The sequence below is a fragment of the Mus pahari genome, chromosome 1 (genome assembly GCF_900095145.1).
Source record: "Mus pahari chromosome 1, PAHARI_EIJ_v1.1, whole genome shotgun sequence".
Taxonomy (NCBI): Eukaryota; Metazoa; Chordata; class Mammalia; order Rodentia; family Muridae; genus Mus; species Mus pahari.
In genome coordinates, this window is record NC_034590.1 from 171769675 (window position 1) to 171786309 (window position 16635).

At 43.9% G+C, this 16635-nt stretch overlaps 2 protein-coding genes across 3 annotated transcripts in view; one reads left to right on the forward strand and one right to left on the reverse strand.

The window, feature by feature from the left end:
* The first annotated feature begins 4881 nt into the window (after positions 1-4881).
* Positions 4882-8810, forward strand: Nanos1 (nanos C2HC-type zinc finger 1). The gene has a single exon (XM_021206241.1). It carries the CDS (start codon positions 5152-5154, stop codon positions 5950-5952), a length of 801 nt encoding a protein of 266 aa, XP_021061900.1. The 5' UTR covers positions 4882-5151; the 3' UTR covers positions 5953-8810.
* A 1156-nt stretch (positions 8811-9966) lies between these two features.
* The window catches only part of Eif3a (eukaryotic translation initiation factor 3 subunit A), a 30292-nt gene continuing 23623 nt past the window's right edge, over positions 9967-16635 (reverse strand). Inside the window, exons 18-23 of one of the 2 annotated variants that reach the window (XM_029534960.1) lie at positions 15926-16014; positions 15035-15329; positions 14641-15004; positions 13168-13369; positions 12156-12355; positions 9967-11158 (exon numbers count right to left, since the gene is read on the reverse strand). In XM_029534960.1, coding sequence (XP_029390820.1) covers positions 10935-11158; positions 12156-12355; positions 13168-13369; positions 14641-15004; positions 15035-15329; positions 15926-16014 — 1374 coding nt within the window. In that variant the 3' untranslated portion in view covers positions 9967-10934. Of the gene's footprint in view, positions 11159-12155; positions 12356-13167; positions 13370-14640; positions 15330-15925; positions 16015-16635 lie in introns of both variants that reach the window. The other variant, XM_021221314.2, reaches the window with a different exon arrangement.

Consider the following 16635-nt stretch of genomic DNA (forward strand, 5'->3'; position numbering starts at 1 on the left):
CTAGCAAAGCAAGGCAGGGTGTCTGCCACTTTCCCCAAGGAGTTTCTTCAAGGTACACAGGAAGGGACTGGGGCCCAGAGACCTTAAATCTCTCGTCCAAAGCTACAGGTCTCTTCAAAGTCCCCACAAGGAACCACTTCACCCAGGAATGTCTCCAATATGTCCAGCTCTAAGATTCCATAGAGTCACAGAGGGCAAGGCCCAAAACTTGGCCAGTTATGGCATGGACAAGGTCAAGGCCCTTCAAACAGATTACTCCAGTGCCTCTGACTGGAGCCTACCTACTAAGCCTACAGCAGGGAAGTGGATAGGAAAAATCACTTTGAGGTACTCCTCAGAGCCTAGCAGAAAGGCTTGTGAGAATGCAATGCCCCTGGGCTGGTGAGATGGCTCAGCGGGTAAGAGCACCTGACTGCTTTTCCGAAGGTCCTGAGTTCAAATCCCAGCAACCACATGGTGGCTCACAATCATCCGCAATGAAATTTGACTCCCTCTTCTGGAGTGTCTGAAGACAGCTACAGTGTACTTACATATAATAAATAAATAAAATAAATCTTTAAAAAAAGAGAGAGAGAGAATGCAATGCCCAACAAATAGTATCTCTAACTTCTTAGTGCCTGGACAAACTGCCCCATCACACAGTGCTGAACTCACACTTCTGGAGAACTCAGTCCATCTACAGTCTGTGTGCAGTTTCTCATGGCTCAGTTCTGCTGCCAGCAAAGGAAACAATCAGGCTAGGAATGTGTGGAGAAAGGAACATAGCACAAACAGTCCCCCACCCCTTCTGTCTAGCCAGCCAAGCTCACTTTATAAGGGAGCTGAGATGAGGCCCATGTCTGCCTGTCTTTCTGCCTCCAATGGATGTATTATTTTATGAAAAACAAAACAAAAACTTTCACACTCTGCCTAATTCTGTCTATTGCATTCTAGACTCTTGGAAAGTGAAGAACAGGCAGTTCAACTCCATGAAAGACACTGGAAGATATCTGTTATCTGCTCTGCCGCAGAGAGCTGGAGAACTCATGGTCAGGCTGAGGCCTTTGTTCAGTGACAAAAAGTAAGTGTTTATTTAGCCCAGATGTGGAACAGTCACCCACTCTGGGGTTTCAAACTCACTAACGGCAAAGGTAAAATCTCCCTTTGTGTAGAAGCCATGTGTGCATCTAGGGACATTTTTAAGGCCTTTGTGGGGCCGGGCATGGTGGTGCACACTTTTAATCCCAGCACTTGGGAGGCAGAGGCAGGCAAATTTCTGAGTTTGAGGCCAGCCTGGTCCACAAAGTGAGTTCCAGGACAGCCAGGGCTACACAGAGAAACCCTGTCTTAAAAAAAAAAGGGGGGGGGCCTTTGTGAGGCTCAGTAGATGACCCAGTGTAGGGGAATCGAGGATGGAGAGGTGGGAATGGGTGGGTGGAAGAACACCCTCATAGAAGCAGGGAGAGGGAGGATGGGATAGGGGATTTCGGGGGGGGAGGGACTGGGAAAGGGGATAACATATGAAATGTAAATAAAGAAAATATCCAATAAAAAAGATAAATAAATAAATAGCCTTCATGATCTCTTTCTTTCTGGACCAAACACCTACGTAACACTTGAGAATGAGTAACGGTGGCAGTGGGAAGCAGTTGTGTCCCAGGATACTCACACTCCAACATCCACCCAGAACCTCTCTATACCATCACCCATACCCTGAGGCTGCAGGAATGAGATAAGGCATTTGATCTTACTCACGTAAACATTTTAGACTTGGGCTGTCAAGATGCTCAACAGGTAAAAGCACTTTCCATGCAAGTCTCACAGTCTAAGATCAATCCCTGGAACCCACTCAAAGGTAGATGATGCTGCTCCTGAAAAGTGTCCTCTGACCTCCATACTTGTGCTACAATGTACGTGTGTGTGTGTGTGCACACACACACATGGGGGGGTGAGCACACAAAAACACAATAATAAGTTTTTTTAAGCTTGATTCTCACTCAACCCAGGGACTAAGAAACATATGGAGGAGCACAAAAGTCCTGTTTCTTGTTTCCTCTAGCCTGTCTTAGAGGAAGCAAACATAGTAACCAGAAGGTTTGAAGGTTTAAACTTTGCTTGTTGAAGTTTTTCTCAGAATAGAACTCTCCTTCTTCAGAGCTTGAAAACTTTGCATACATTGAAAGTATGCAGGCTGCATAGATAGATGTACAGAGTGGAATTTTCCATTTATAGAATAATAATCTTCATATCACTCTGGGGGCCACCATGCTTGTGGTAAGAGCTCAAGTTCAGTGTCAGCAAAACTGCCAGGCTTCTGTGGGAGACTGTTTATTTTTGGTGCTGGTGGTGGGGGCTGGGGTGAGCATAAAGGGTGATTTTGAACTTGAGTTCAACACAAACTTTAGAAAGTGCACAGTATCCCTGCCTGGCTTCAGGTTTCTACCAAACAGTGGAAACTAGGACATAAGAAATAACATAAAACATATCTTCAAGCCCTAACTTGACAGTTGATCAGAATTGAAGCCCCTTTCTGGCTTCAGGTTCTGTCATTGTCACCAGTGGGCTCTGTACAGCTCCCTGTAGGTAGGAGCTCATATAGAATCTCTTGTACAATGTATGGAAGTATTATTGTCAATTTAAAAAAGCCTATGGCCAATCAGCTGAGTCAGGAAGTAGGAGATGAGAGAGAGAGAGAGAGAGAGAGAGAGAGAGAGAGAGAGAGAGAGTGAGAGTGAGTGTTCTGGAAAAGAGTTAGGCACAGATTTGCCCCAAACTTGGAGGAGACAGATGCTTGAAACTGAGAAGTAAGCAGTCATGTGACATTCGCAGAATAAAATAAATGAGGAGATCCGCCCCAGAACACTGAAGGAGACAGTTGTGTGAGACTGAGAAGTTAGACTACAATGAACGGGTAATTAAGTTATGAGCTAGTCGAGAAACAAACCAAAGTTATTGGCGTAGGCATTTACTCTTATATAAGAAGTCACAGAGTCATTATTTCAGGGAACAAAAAGGCTGGATGGAAAAAGCACAAGGCTACAGGCTCAAGCAAAGCCACACCATTCCAACTTCTTTCTTTCGAGCTACCCACAGATGCAAATACCAACTTAGCCTAAAAAAACCTTCTGTGCTGTGGTGTTCGGGGTGGTCACCTACCCTGAGTCCTGATTCTGACTGTGACATAGTCACTGTTTGTCCTTCAAGAACTCCATCTCTTCTTGGGCGAGGGGTTGGGGGGGGTGTCTCATTTTCTTCACCTGTAAAGACTAGATTAGATGATCCCAAAGATTCCTCTTACAAGTGATCTGTTTCACCCGCACATTCATTCTAACACTAACCCAAACCAGAACCAAGTTCTGAGCATCCTTTGTATAACCCAACAGACAGTGGACGACACTGGGCATTGGTTTGCCTTACTGGTCTTCATTGGACTTTGCTAGCAGATATTGGTCTTCACTGACAACGCTCTGGCTTTGGTGTGCTTTCTTTGCTGATCTTCACTTTTTGTGACTTCATAGAGAATAACTTGCCAAAACAAAACAAAACCTCATATTTTGGCGGCTTCCTGTCACTTCCATGGACTTACACCCATTGTTGGAGCCTCATGGTTTCTTCTGGATCGATCTGCTGCTACTGATTCATGTTTGGCGACACTATTGAACTGGACTGCTGATATCCTGACAACAAAGGTCAGAATCACCGCCAAAGAACTACTTCTAAACAGGTCCATGACCCCCTTGTTCTATTAACCTTTCTTCCTCCCCTACCTTTGGTAGGTTATAAGGGAGCCTGATGTGTTTAAGAACTTTTATTAAAGTAGGTTTGTAAAGAAAAATCTAATCCTGGCCGGGCGTGGTGGCGAACACTTTTAATCCCAGCACTTGGGAGGCAGAGGCAGGTGAATTTCTGAGTTCGAGTGAGTTCCAGGACAGCCAGGGCTACACAGATTCTGTCCCTCATCCTAGGTCACATTCCAGAAGTCCTCGGTGCCTTTTCCTAGTTTCAAATTATTTTTTGAGGCTGTTGGTATTTACCATTTTAAGTTCTTCTTTTTCAGGGAAGAGCAAGACTACCTCTTTCTCTCGTAATAAGTCCTTTATTTTCCAGGGGTTTACCAAAAAGAGAAAATGTTATGTTTCAAAGCACTGAATATGCTGTTTTTCAAGTTCCACAGACACTAGATTTCCATATAAGCACCCTGAAGAGGCGCTTCACACAAACTGGCCAGTAGTAAGAATTTCTAGCCCAGTTGTAGCATCTACCTAAGTAAGTGAACAGCCTACGGCCCCAATTTCTGAACACCTGTTGGACCTGTTATGATCTGCCCCTACTCTATACCATATAAGCCATATAAATCGTGAGCTTCCTCCCTGAGCCTCAAAGTTTGTGGGAGGACTTCACCCTGTGGAAAGAGCTCCAGAGCACTGTGCCAACTGAAGTCACTGGGTCTTTAGCTGGGCTCTGATGGGAGCTATCGCCTAGCCTTACCTCCTACAGCATTTCTTGCTGATGATAAAAAGGAAAGTGGTGGCTTCAAACCATAAACCCGGTCCAGCCAAAGCTGCACGTGGATGCATGCATCCCAGTTGCTTCATTGCGATCTGTGCCACCTCAATACCCCGCAGTGAAAAAACAAAAACAAAAATCCAAGCTGGGTTACCGGTTAAGGTCTCCTCGCTCGTGCAAAAGCAAGCCCCAGCCACCGCCTCATCCAGTCCCTTTCTGCACAGCCATTCCCTCCCCGCAAGCGCCGCCCGCCCCTTTCCCGGTCGCCACCAATCAGCGTCCCGACCGGCGCCCGCGGAGTCAGGTCCGCAGCCATTGAGCGCCAGGGCCCGAGGCGGCGCCTCACCCGCCCCCTCGCAGGATGCCAGGCGCCCCGCAGCTGGTGAGGTGGGCGCAGCGCACGGGGCGCAGGAAACGCGCGGGGCTGGAGAAGAGCGCGCGCCCGCCTCCGCTCCGCCTCCGTCCGGGGGCGCGGGCGCAGTGGCCCTGGCGGAGGATCGCAGGGGGCAGGGCCGAGACAGCGAGGAGGGGCACAGGAGAAAGCGGGAGCGATAAAAGGAAGCAAGGCTGCCCTACCCCACCGCAGGCCGGCGGGCAAGCTCCTGCGTCCTTTCCGTCTGGCCCTTGCCGGCGGCGGCGGGGAGGCGCGCGGCCCGCTGCCGGCCCATGGAGGCTTTCCCTTGGGCGCCACGCTCGCCCCGCCGCGCCCGCGCCCCCGCGCCTATGGCGCTCGTGCCCAGCGCCCGCTACGTGAGCGCCTCGGGCCCGGTGCACCCGCAGCCCTTCAGCTCCTGGAACGACTACCTGGGGCTTGCCACGCTCATCACCAGAGCTAGCGACCGCGGCTCCCCGCATGAGGGGCCCGGGCCCACGGCGGCGGGGCCCACGCTGGGGCCGCCCGAGGACGATGAAGATGATGACGGCGAAGAGCCAGAGGCCGGGGGCCGCTACCTGGGCGGTGCATTGGAACTGCGCGCACTAGAGCTGTGTGCCGGCCCCGCTGAGGCCGGGTTGCTGGAAGAGCGCTTCGCTGAGCTGAACCCGTTTGCAGGGCGCGCCGCCGCGGTGCTGCTGGGCTGCGCGCCCACCGCCTCCGCCGCTGCCGCCTCCTCCACGGCCGAAGTGACGCCGCGCGAAGAGCCAAGCCCTGCGTGGGCTGCCGAGCCTCGTCTGCACGCGGCTTCCGGGGCGACCGCCGCGCGTCTGCTGAAACCGGAGCTTCAGGTGTGTGTGTTCTGCCGGAACAACAAGGAGGCGGTGGCGCTCTACACCACACACATCCTCAAGGGCCCGGACGGCCGGGTGCTGTGCCCGGTCTTGCGCCGCTACACGTGCCCCCTGTGCGGCGCCAGCGGCGACAACGCACATACCATCAAGTATTGCCCGCTCTCCAAAGTGCCACCGCCCACCGTCCGCCCGCCGCCGCGCAGCAACAGGGACAGCTTGCCCAGCAAGAAGCTGCGCTAGGAGCGGGCTACATCAAGCTGCGTACATCTGAAACCTGCGCTCCTCTCCCTTGGTTCAACTTGGGAAGTCGTCTTGGTTTTACGGAAGCCGCAGGGGCGCAGCACTTTCTGTGGAGTGGTCGGTCTCTGACGTTAAATCTTGAATTTTGTTCCTAGTTTCTAAAACGCGCATCCAGAACGGTGAGGGCTGAGCGGATGTACCACCGGTTGAATTGCGGTGAATGAGGCGCTGTTTACTGTATACGTCGACCTAGTTTAGGTGCGCATCCGTATGAAATTGTCTCTGATCTTGAATGTTTCGTTTTATGAATGGAGGCACTTTATTACGTCTAAAGTATTTTTTAATAGCCTCTGAACTGAGTGAAAAACTAAAAATTGTATGGAATGTCAGCAAAATGACTATTTTATTATTTGATGCAATTTATTTTAGTTTGTCATTCTAATTGCAGGTAAAGCAACTTAGTACACGTCCCAGTATTGAGCGGGTGTTGCTCCTCGTGGCTTGTTTCTGTCCTAGATGGGAGGCTTAAAGGCACAATCTGTAGCAGGTAGAATACAGTTCCTTATCCTTTTATGCATCAGATATTCTGAATTAGCTAGTCCTTCCAATCCTTAAAATTAACTGTGCCAAGGCTTAATCATATCGTGTACATATTTGGAAATGGTGCTGTTTGAGAGATGTGTATTTATACGGTGACAGTATTATGAATCCATTAATCTCCCCGTAACTCCTACTTAGCATTTTCTCTATGCACCACCCCGATGGTCCAATTCTTTGTGTCTGATGCTAAGACATTTCCTCCTCAGAAAGGAGGAAACCTTTAGAGCAGTGTTAACCCACCTTGATTACTCAAGTTCAGGGTTCCTAAATAGAAAATGGGGAACTATAATGCAATAACTCGAGTTCCAAAAGGTTCTACTCTGGGTTGTTTGCCTTCCAATTTACAGAGGGTGTGCCAGAACAAACACCACTACAAGGCTGTCTGTATCTTACACTCCCTCTTGGTGGTTCCACTATTACTGAGAGACCCTTGTCTGCTTCCAGAACCCCAAAAGATCTTCATGCAAAAGTCCCCCTTTCCAGTACTCCTGTAAATCCATCATACTGAGTGCTGGAATATGGCACAAAACTACCTACCATCTAGACAGAAAAGGCAAAGGTAAAGGTGAATTAAGATAAATTCAGTCATGCATCAACACCACTATCTGCTAATACCAGCCAAGAGTTTAAGTATATAAAGCTTGCAATAGTCAGATTTAGCTAGGAATACTGGGAGTTAGGCTAGACTGCCTTTCGCATTAAGTAGCAATTTTACAGCAAACTTACTTTCTGTATAAAAGAGGCTGGTGTGAAAATACCAACAGCTGTTAGCCCTATTGGTAAAAGGGAGGACATTCTTCACAAGGAAGAAAACTATCCCCATTAGTTATAGCCCCACATTCACTGGGCCTAGGCCTAAACGTAATAAAACGTTCCTTGTTATTTTGCTAGAAAATATACTTGATTTGAGGTGAAGTTTTTCAAGTCAACATAAATTCACATCCTCTAGCTGATCTGCCTTTTCAAAAATTCTCAATGCCAAAAGCAAGACCAAGTCAGAATTGCTGTAATCCCATCAGATATTTCCCAAGGCACTTACATATGGTGCCAGTATTTAAGCACATGAGCTGAACCATGACCACATGTACCTAATGCCAACTTTTAATTTTCGGCATCTTACCAGAGCTGCTGAAACTGGCATTCCCGTTCCATGGTATTGAGAGGGCTCTGGAAAATTTCAAACTAGGTAGCTGTTATATTAACAGGGAGATAGCTGTCAGAAAAGTGCTTCTAAACACATGGACCCAAGTTCTATCCCCAGCACCTACATAAGGGAATACTGGTATGCCTATAACCCCAGTGCTTATGAGGCACAGGCCAGCCTTGCTACATGGGTGAGCTCCAAGTCTGAATGAAAAACATGATCTCATAAACTAGATGGACTAGATGGTCGTCTGAAGTTAGACCTCTACATCCATCTACAGATTTGGGGTAATTTAAGCCAAAGGTAGCTGTGGTTGCATCACTGGGGACACTAGCAAGGAAGTCTAGCTCCAGGGATGGAAAACTCCAGATTCAAAAGAAACACCTTGTTTGAAGAAAAGGAGAATATGATTGAGTAGGGCAACCCTTGACCTCTGATCTCCATGTGCTTGCACACAGAAGTGTCCACACAAAATTGTATCCCACATGGTGTTCTCCAACCCAAGTGTGTTTCCCAGCTAACAGATACTGAAAAGTGTACAGCCAAAAAACAAAAAAAAAGAAAAAAAAAAGAAAAAATACTTGTTTTTCTAGTGTTCAAGAGAAAATAAACTTAGCCCTAAAAATAACCAATCCTTTAATCCTGACACTCAGGAGGCAGAGGAAGGCTAAGCAATCCTTGGAATGCAATGTTATAAAGGTTTTGCAAAAATGTTTACAGTAGACATCCAAGTTTAGGGCCAGGGGTATAGCTCAATGATAGAGCACTTGCCTAGAATGCACAAAACCCTAGGATGCCATTAAAGGGACAAAAATGAAACTTAAAACCCAAAGTTTCATACAACACTTTGATAAAGTTGGCTTCTGCCTAAGAATGCACTGTGGATCTGGCTAGACCACAAAAAGGCACAGCATTGTAACAGCTTCACCATGGGCAGAAAGGCACAGGTAATGCTGTGCTTTAGCCTGCATTTGTCTATCCAAACTTGTTCGTTTTAACGGCTTTTTACTTTTTTGTACTTTATTTTTCCTATAAAGTCCTTTTCAGAAGTTAAATGGCTTTGATTATAACTTTTGTTAGATATATTAAACCAAAACCATGTATTTCAAAACTATTAGAAATGTGTTTTATTTCGGGCTAATTTTGTTGTCTTGAGTTTGCTGAATAACATTCCCTCTGTCTCATAGTTCTATTATAAATAACTTTGACAAAGTGTCTTTGGGAAAAGCATTAAGTTTCACCAGCCAAAACTGACCTGGAAAATTCTGGAATTACAAGCCCTATAGCATTGGTGGTTCTTGACTAATATCCCGTACATTATGTCTGATCCCCCTAATGTAGGGGGGATCTTCTAAGGATTCTCTCCACCTTCAAGCCCAGCTATAGAAGCATTAAGGCTCCATTTGTTTACAGCCCCAGAAGCCACAGGGCTCACCTGGCACATCCTGAAGATTAATCAGCTTTCCTTTAACCTCTTTAATGCTGGTGGGGTCACAGTAGAACTGTGATGGTAGGAACCCATGAGCTAGACCACAAAGCGTCAGATGCTTCTGCCCCCACCCTGTTATCTGGGTTCTCTCCCAGAAAAAAAAAGAAAATATCTGGAAACCCCAACTGAGCTGCAAGACTAGGTCTGCAGGAAAACCTGCTCCCCTACCTTGGACATTCATCTAAATGTAGCTGATCAAAAGAATCACTTGCTGGGGATTACCTATGGCATATTAGCATCAGGCTCACTAGTAGAAACATAGACAGGCTACTCCCCCAAATAAAGCCAGTGGTCTTTAAAACAAAAAACCAACAACAAAACACTAGTAGTCTATAGGTACTTTTACTTGTTTTGACTAAGTAAGCCCTCTAGCCACAAGAAACTTCCATATTTCAAATTTCAGTCCTGAGTAACAAAGGAAAAAATCATTACCATCTCTTCTGGCCTGACAGCTTTAACAGTATAGTATTTTAAACCACTACTTAGTAAAATTTATAGACTTACACAGACTGTAAGTTTGTGGCAAAAATCCTCTACAACTATGTTATTGAATTTTTTTCCTAATGCCTGATGAAACCCAAGGTGGTAACTCCTGCACATCACCTCAGAGAACATTTCAAGGTAATGTTTCCATGAACAAGGGCACTTCACAAACTTGCTAGCTGCTACTATTTGCTTTTTGTGTTATTCTTTTGATACTAACAATGACATATTTTAAGAGCAGTGATAAAAATTCACAGAATATATGGAATATAGCACCACTGACAAATCAACACTAACACCAATTTTGTAAGTATTTTATTTATCACCAAAGAAAAAAACACAGCAGCAAATTCCGTGTTGGCTTCAATAAGACCAAATGGTTATTACTCTTTTTTTTAACACAGCTACTACACTCCAAAATTGAAGTCAACACAGTCATCACTACAAATTACTTGTTGAAATAATCTATTCTGAAGAAAGAAAATTAGGAAAAAGAATTTAAACAATTCCTCCAAACCACACATTTATAAATATTGTCATATTTAAAATGCTTGAAAGGCATGAATTAGTGGAAAAGCAGTTTTGGCAACAGAAAAAAGAAACCCACAACAGTTTACCAAATGCTCTAGGAACCCAACGCTGTACTGTTCTGGATCTGCACTCGAGCAGCATCGTCATGATGATGACTAAAAAAATGCTTTATACTCACCTCTCAAGTAAAGTCTACAGAAAACCCCATTACAACCAGTGTTTGTAATGTCTACTACACTGATTAGAAGCTATAAATTGCCTAAATGTAGTTAATAGTAAATACCTAAGAAGGTATGTTCCCGCTTCTAATGATGGGAAAGCTGTCAATCAGTTGGCTTAAAGGGTTTTCAAATGTTTCAAGAGAACCTTACCTTATTCCAAATTAATATCTGATACTTCAAAATCAAAACAAAACAAAAAGATCAATTGTATACCAAGATAAGGTGTTTACACCTGAAGGGTTCACATTTTTATTTTTTAGTTTTCTTTTTTAACAAATGATTGATGAAATAATGCAACACCTTAAGTTCCAGAAAATGGCATGGTTTTCCAACCTCCTGTGAATACAGTGCATGATCAATCTATTATATATGATTAATACAAGTTCATGCTTTTTGTGTTATGGTGAGACAACATTAAAGAATTCAATTTAGACTGGTTGAAGCACAAGTATAATAATCCTCGAATGTGATCAAACCTATGTAAGCCACAAGTTTGATTTCAACATCTTCGGACTTAACGTCGTACTGTGGTCCATCCATCTTCATCAGTTTCATTCTTAGTACGACGAAGGGACTCCCTATCTTTCTCAGCTCTCCAGGATGCTTTCTCTTTCTCACCTTCTCGTTCTCGCTCTCTTTCTCGATCTCTAGAAAGAGCTGGGGGAGGAACACGACGAGGTGGATCCCTCTCTTCAGTCCGGTCATCTTTCCTGTCATCAGTGCGTCTCCAAGAGCTTGCTAGAAAAGTTTAAACATCTTTTAAGTGTAGGCTTGTACTATTTTTGTTGGTTTAAAATAAACAGAAGTCTGCCTGAAACTACTTGGAAAACCCAACAATGCAGAATCACACTAAAAGCCCCCACATTTTAATTACTGTGTCACTTATGACCAAAATCTTTAAAATATGAACGTGCAGACATAACTGAAAACTGGAAATATTCTAATGGTCATAAACCTAAGAGGATAACAAATATCAGAATATGTTAAGTCAAAGGATTTTTCACTCTTGAATTTTATCAAATGAGTTATAAAGTGTGAGATTTTAACTTAGTTTTAATATTCTTCTGATTCTGCTAAGCAAACTTAAAAAGCATGTGAGGAAAGTAAGCACAATGGGCATGTTAATGTCATTAGAAGTACTTATGGATATGAATTTGTAGAGGTCACTTTCAGGGAGTGAATTCTTGTTACCATGTGGATCCCTGGATCCCTCAGAGTGAAATCAAGTTGTTAGAAGAGAGAAAATACAAAGTCCCTCCTCACTGAGCCATATCGCCAGCCTTAATGTTTCCACATTTAAACTCTTGTGTTCACCTATGAGGACCTTACATAATGCTGTCTCCATTTTCTTTTCTTTTCTTTTTAAAGATTTATTTATTATATGTAAGTACACTGTAGCTGTCTTCAGACACTCCAGAAGAGCGTGTCAGATCTTTTTACGGATGGTTATGAGTCAGCATGTGGTTGCTGGGATTTGAACTCAGGACCTTTGGAAAAGCAGTCGGGTGCTCTTACCCACTGAGCCATCTCACCAGCCCCTCCATTTTCATTAATATCAATTTCTGCTGCCTATCATTTAGTGTATTGCTACACTCACCTTGAGAAGAGCTTACATCACAACCCGACAAGCACACTGAATTAAAGTATCAGGGTTCATACTAATTTAAAAGAATTAAAAAGCCCCCATCATGCCATAAGCAGTTTTCCAATATTCTAACAGCCAAAATATCTCTACCTTCTTCTCGCTCTGATCTGAGGGGAGGTCCTCTCCGATCTCTATCATCTCTTAAATCCCTTCTGTCTCTCAGGTCTCTCAGATCACGACGATCATCTCTATCCCGCCGACGGTCTTCCCTGTCTCTATCATCACGACGACTTGAATCTCTCCAGCTTGAAGATTCTTCTGCTGGTCCTCTTCTCCAGCCACCTTCATCCCTGTGGCCATTTAAAGTAACAAGCTCAGTTCTCTACAGAATATATGCATAATTATAAGCAACACACCATCTGGATGGAGTTGGTGCATGTCTTTAATCCCAGAACTTGGGAAGCACAGCCAGGCAGATTTCTGAGTTCCAGGCTAGCCTGGTCTACAGATGAGCTCCAGGATAGCTAGGGTTACATAAAGAAGCCCTGTCTCAACGCCCTCCCAACCCCCCCCCCCAATTAACACATTAAATCCAGTTTATTAGTCTAATCTTATCAATCTGAGTTTTAACTAACATCTTAATCTCGTATCTGAGAAAGCAAACAGACCTCACTGTAGCTGTTTACCTAAAGATACTACACAAGCCATATTCCAAGAGTCACAAAAAAAGTTGCTGGCTGCCATGCTTTTTCTACTAGATTTGCTAGTGGCAAAGCCATTAAAACAGAGGGAACAAGCCAGGACTTTCACCACTAATAAAAACTGAGTGTGAATTTCAGGTCAACCTGAGCTACACAGAAAGATTCCTCCTTCTCAAAAACAAACAAAAAAGGATTAAGACCAACTAAGCTGATCCATTGCTCTAAGGAATGGTAGACATCTGGACTGGTTCCTTTATCAGTTATATAACCTGCAAACAGCCAACATGCTAAACCTCCATATTCTCATTTTCTAGGTGGGGGGAGGGGAGTGTTAATCACTCACACTCTATGTGCACTCTAACTGGTAAATGAAACTGAAGCATTATTTCTCAAAAGTGATTTGGAATGCACAGCAGAGTTTAAGAAAAACAAACCTGTTACCATAGTAGGTTATTACTAACCTGGGTCTTCTGAAACGATCCTCCCGGTCCCCATCTCTCTCTCTGTCCCTATCTCGTTCAAGGTCCTTGTCATTCTCCTCTCGATCTTGATTATCTCTGTCCTTCTCTTTGTCTCTATCCCATTCACGTTCTTCTGATGGTCTTGATTCTCGAGGTGGACCCCAACTCTCTTCTCTAGCCTTTTCTTTCTCTCTCCATCCACCTAGTTTTTTTTTTTTAAAAAAAAAAGCAATTTTATTTTTAACAAATTAACAATTATAGATTTGGTGCTAGGTCAATTGTCACTAGGGATTTAACTTGCTTAATCCTTAAGTCAATTGTCATCACTGCCAGATTCTTCTTGATTTCCTTTTTTTAAAGACAGGGTTTCTCTATGTAGGCCTGGCTATCCTGGAACTTACTACCTAGCTACCAAGTGTGTGAGATCAAAGGTGTGTGCCATTATGCACAGCCTACATTCAAAATATTTATAATCACATAATTAAAACTTGTGGCAATTTTACAATCACTAAGTTCAGGGGAAAAAAGTTGTCTCTGCCTCCCAGGACCAGCCCTTTTACTATAGTACTGTGATTTTTCCTGGTTACTTCACTGTTCAAATGACCCTCAAGCATACGTTAAAGTACAATCTCCAATTTTAAAGGCAAAAGGGTATTAGACAAATTGTTCAGAACTGCTGGCCATATGAGTTAGTACTGTTTCTACTAAAGTAGTTTAAACAGAAACCACCAAGAGACAATCTGTCACAGATATCACAACTAGTAAAAGTAAAAAGGTGCTAATTACAAGAAAGTTTTATTCTGGGTACTGCTAAAAAGAACTGGCAGAAGGGGAAAATGGCAAAAACCAGTTAGTAGGGCAAAAGCTCAAAGGAACAGAAGTAGGTAGATTTAAGGATCATCAAAAGGCAGATGAGGGCTGGAGAATGGCTCAGTAGTTGACAGCATATATTGTTCTTGTACCATGTCAGATAGCTCCTAATTGCCTTCATTCCATTCCCAGGAAATTTGATGCTCTAGCCTCCAAGGACATCTGCATTCACATGTGTATACCCATATATAGGTATGCATTCACATGTAATTTAAAATAATGAATCTTATTAAAAGGAGCTGAGGCAGAGTTAACACAAAGGCTAAAACAAAGCAGAGAACTCCTAATTTACACATTTAAGAGAGTAGTTCATAAGAGCAGGTGTGTATTTGGAGAGTGTCAGTGAGCACTCCCAGAAGAACAAAAATGAGCTCCTAAGTTTGAACTCATGGATAGACAGTTGTGTGGACAAACATTTAAAAAGAGTAATTTTTATGTAAAAGCCACTGCATGGGCACAAAGAAAAAGACCTATCCATCCATCCATCTATCTAAAAAAGAATATAGTACAACTATCAATTAGCCCTATAATTTCATTTTTTACATGTCAACAAATCTATCAAACATGTCACAAAGCATCTTAATTTTAAAACTAGAATCTTACCTGGCTTGACAAATGGTCTCCAAGGACCAGGTCTTGCATCATCACCCCGTCTAGGAATCCGATCATCATCCATATTTCTCCAAGGCCCTCGGTCATCATCTGCACCTCTCCTGGAAATCCTATCTTCAGCAGCGTTCCTCCAAGGTCCTCGGTCATCATCCAACCCTCGCCTGGGACCCCTATCATCATCCATGCCTCTCCTGGGACCCCTGTCATCATCAGCATTCCGCCAGGATGACCGTTCATCATCAGCACCTCGTCTTGGCCCCCGGTCATCATCCATCCCACGTCTAGGTCCTCTGTCCTCATCTGCTGTGCGCCAGCTTCCTCTCTCATCATCCAGTCCCCGTCTGGGTGGTCTGTCATCATCTAGTCCCCGTCTGGGTGGTCTCTCGTCATCTGTGTGACGCCAGCTTCCCCTGTCATCATCACCAATTCGCCTGGGAGGCCTGTCATCATCTGCATTACGCCAGGAAGGACGGTCATCATCTGTTCCTCTACGAGAAAATCTATCTTCATCGGGACCACGTCTAGGCCCTCTGTCATCATCCAGGCCACGCCTGGGGATGCGATCATCATCAGGTCTAAGAGAAGACTCTCTCTCTTCATCGTCCCCCCCCAAGCGCCTCAGCCGATCCTCATCTCTCCTGTGAGGCCTCTCATCATCCCGAGTTTCTCGTCTCCACTCCCTAAGGAGAAACAAGGTACAGCTTTAAAAACAAAATTTTCAAAGAGAATATGGACCATTGGTTTCACTATTTCCTACAAATCACTAAGTCTAAATTCATTAACTCTGGTCCTTTAAAAATGTTTTCTAAATAAAAATTGCAAAATTCAGTATCTTAAATCAACATAGACTAACAATCAGATAATAGTCTTGAATTAGCCATATATTTTACAATGAGCTTCCTCTAAACTTTAATTTCTGTATAAAATTAAAACCACTGTTCCTGTCTACCACTAGCAGTTACCATAAAAAATAGTCAAGAACTGAGCAAATAGCTTAGTAGCAGAGTGCTTGCTATGCTGTTACCAATCTTGAATTCTATACCCATTACTACAAAGATTAAACAAGCTTGTAAATCCAATCCTTGGGAGGCAGAGACAAGATTGGGAGTTCAAGGTCATCCTAAAGCTACAAAAAAACCTCGACATTGGCTCAAATAACAGCTGCATACAATTCTTACAGAAACTTCATCACCTTTTTTCTACACGTCTGACTTGATTTTAAATCCCAGACACTAGGATCCAAGACAAAGTGCACTGATCCCACAAGTCTACTTACTTTTCTGGTGGGCCTCTTCTCCACTCAGAGTCAGCTTCTGGTCCTTTTCTCCAGGTGCCTTCTGAATCTCTATCTCCCCACCGAGAGTCCTGCGGACAAAGCAAAAGGGCACATAGTAATAAAAGTTATAATTACAACTACTGGAGTTACTACCGGTCAAGCACTTCATTATTTAATTAAACAAACCTCAAGATCCTAAAGTAAGACTTACTTTGACCTAAGTAAGACTTGGTCAAAATGAGGCACTGCAGCTGTAACTTCATTGCTTGAAGACAGAGACAACAGGATCAGGAGCTTAAAGCTAGCCTTGGCTGTGTAAGATCTCATACTCCCACAGAAATAAAAAACTAGGGACTGGAAAGAGTTAAGTGTATGCACTGCTCTTCTGGAGGATCACAGTTCAGTTCCCAGCATGAGATGGCGGACAATTACCTGTAAACTCCTGCTCCAGTGAATCCAACAACCCGGCACTCATGTGCTCATCCCCCCATGCACATAACTAAAAATAGTCTATAGAAAAATTATTTTCTGAAAAAAAAAAAAGGAATAAACAAGCGGTGTTTTGTTTAAAGAGCAAAGCAAATAACTCAAGAGTGGCTGAAGCACAAGCTGACAGCTAAAACTGGTAAAAAGGGCTCATTACGTTTGTTTGCATTACTCTAGGAAATGAGTATGACCCAAATGAAGCAGAGACAGAAGAGCTGTCCCTA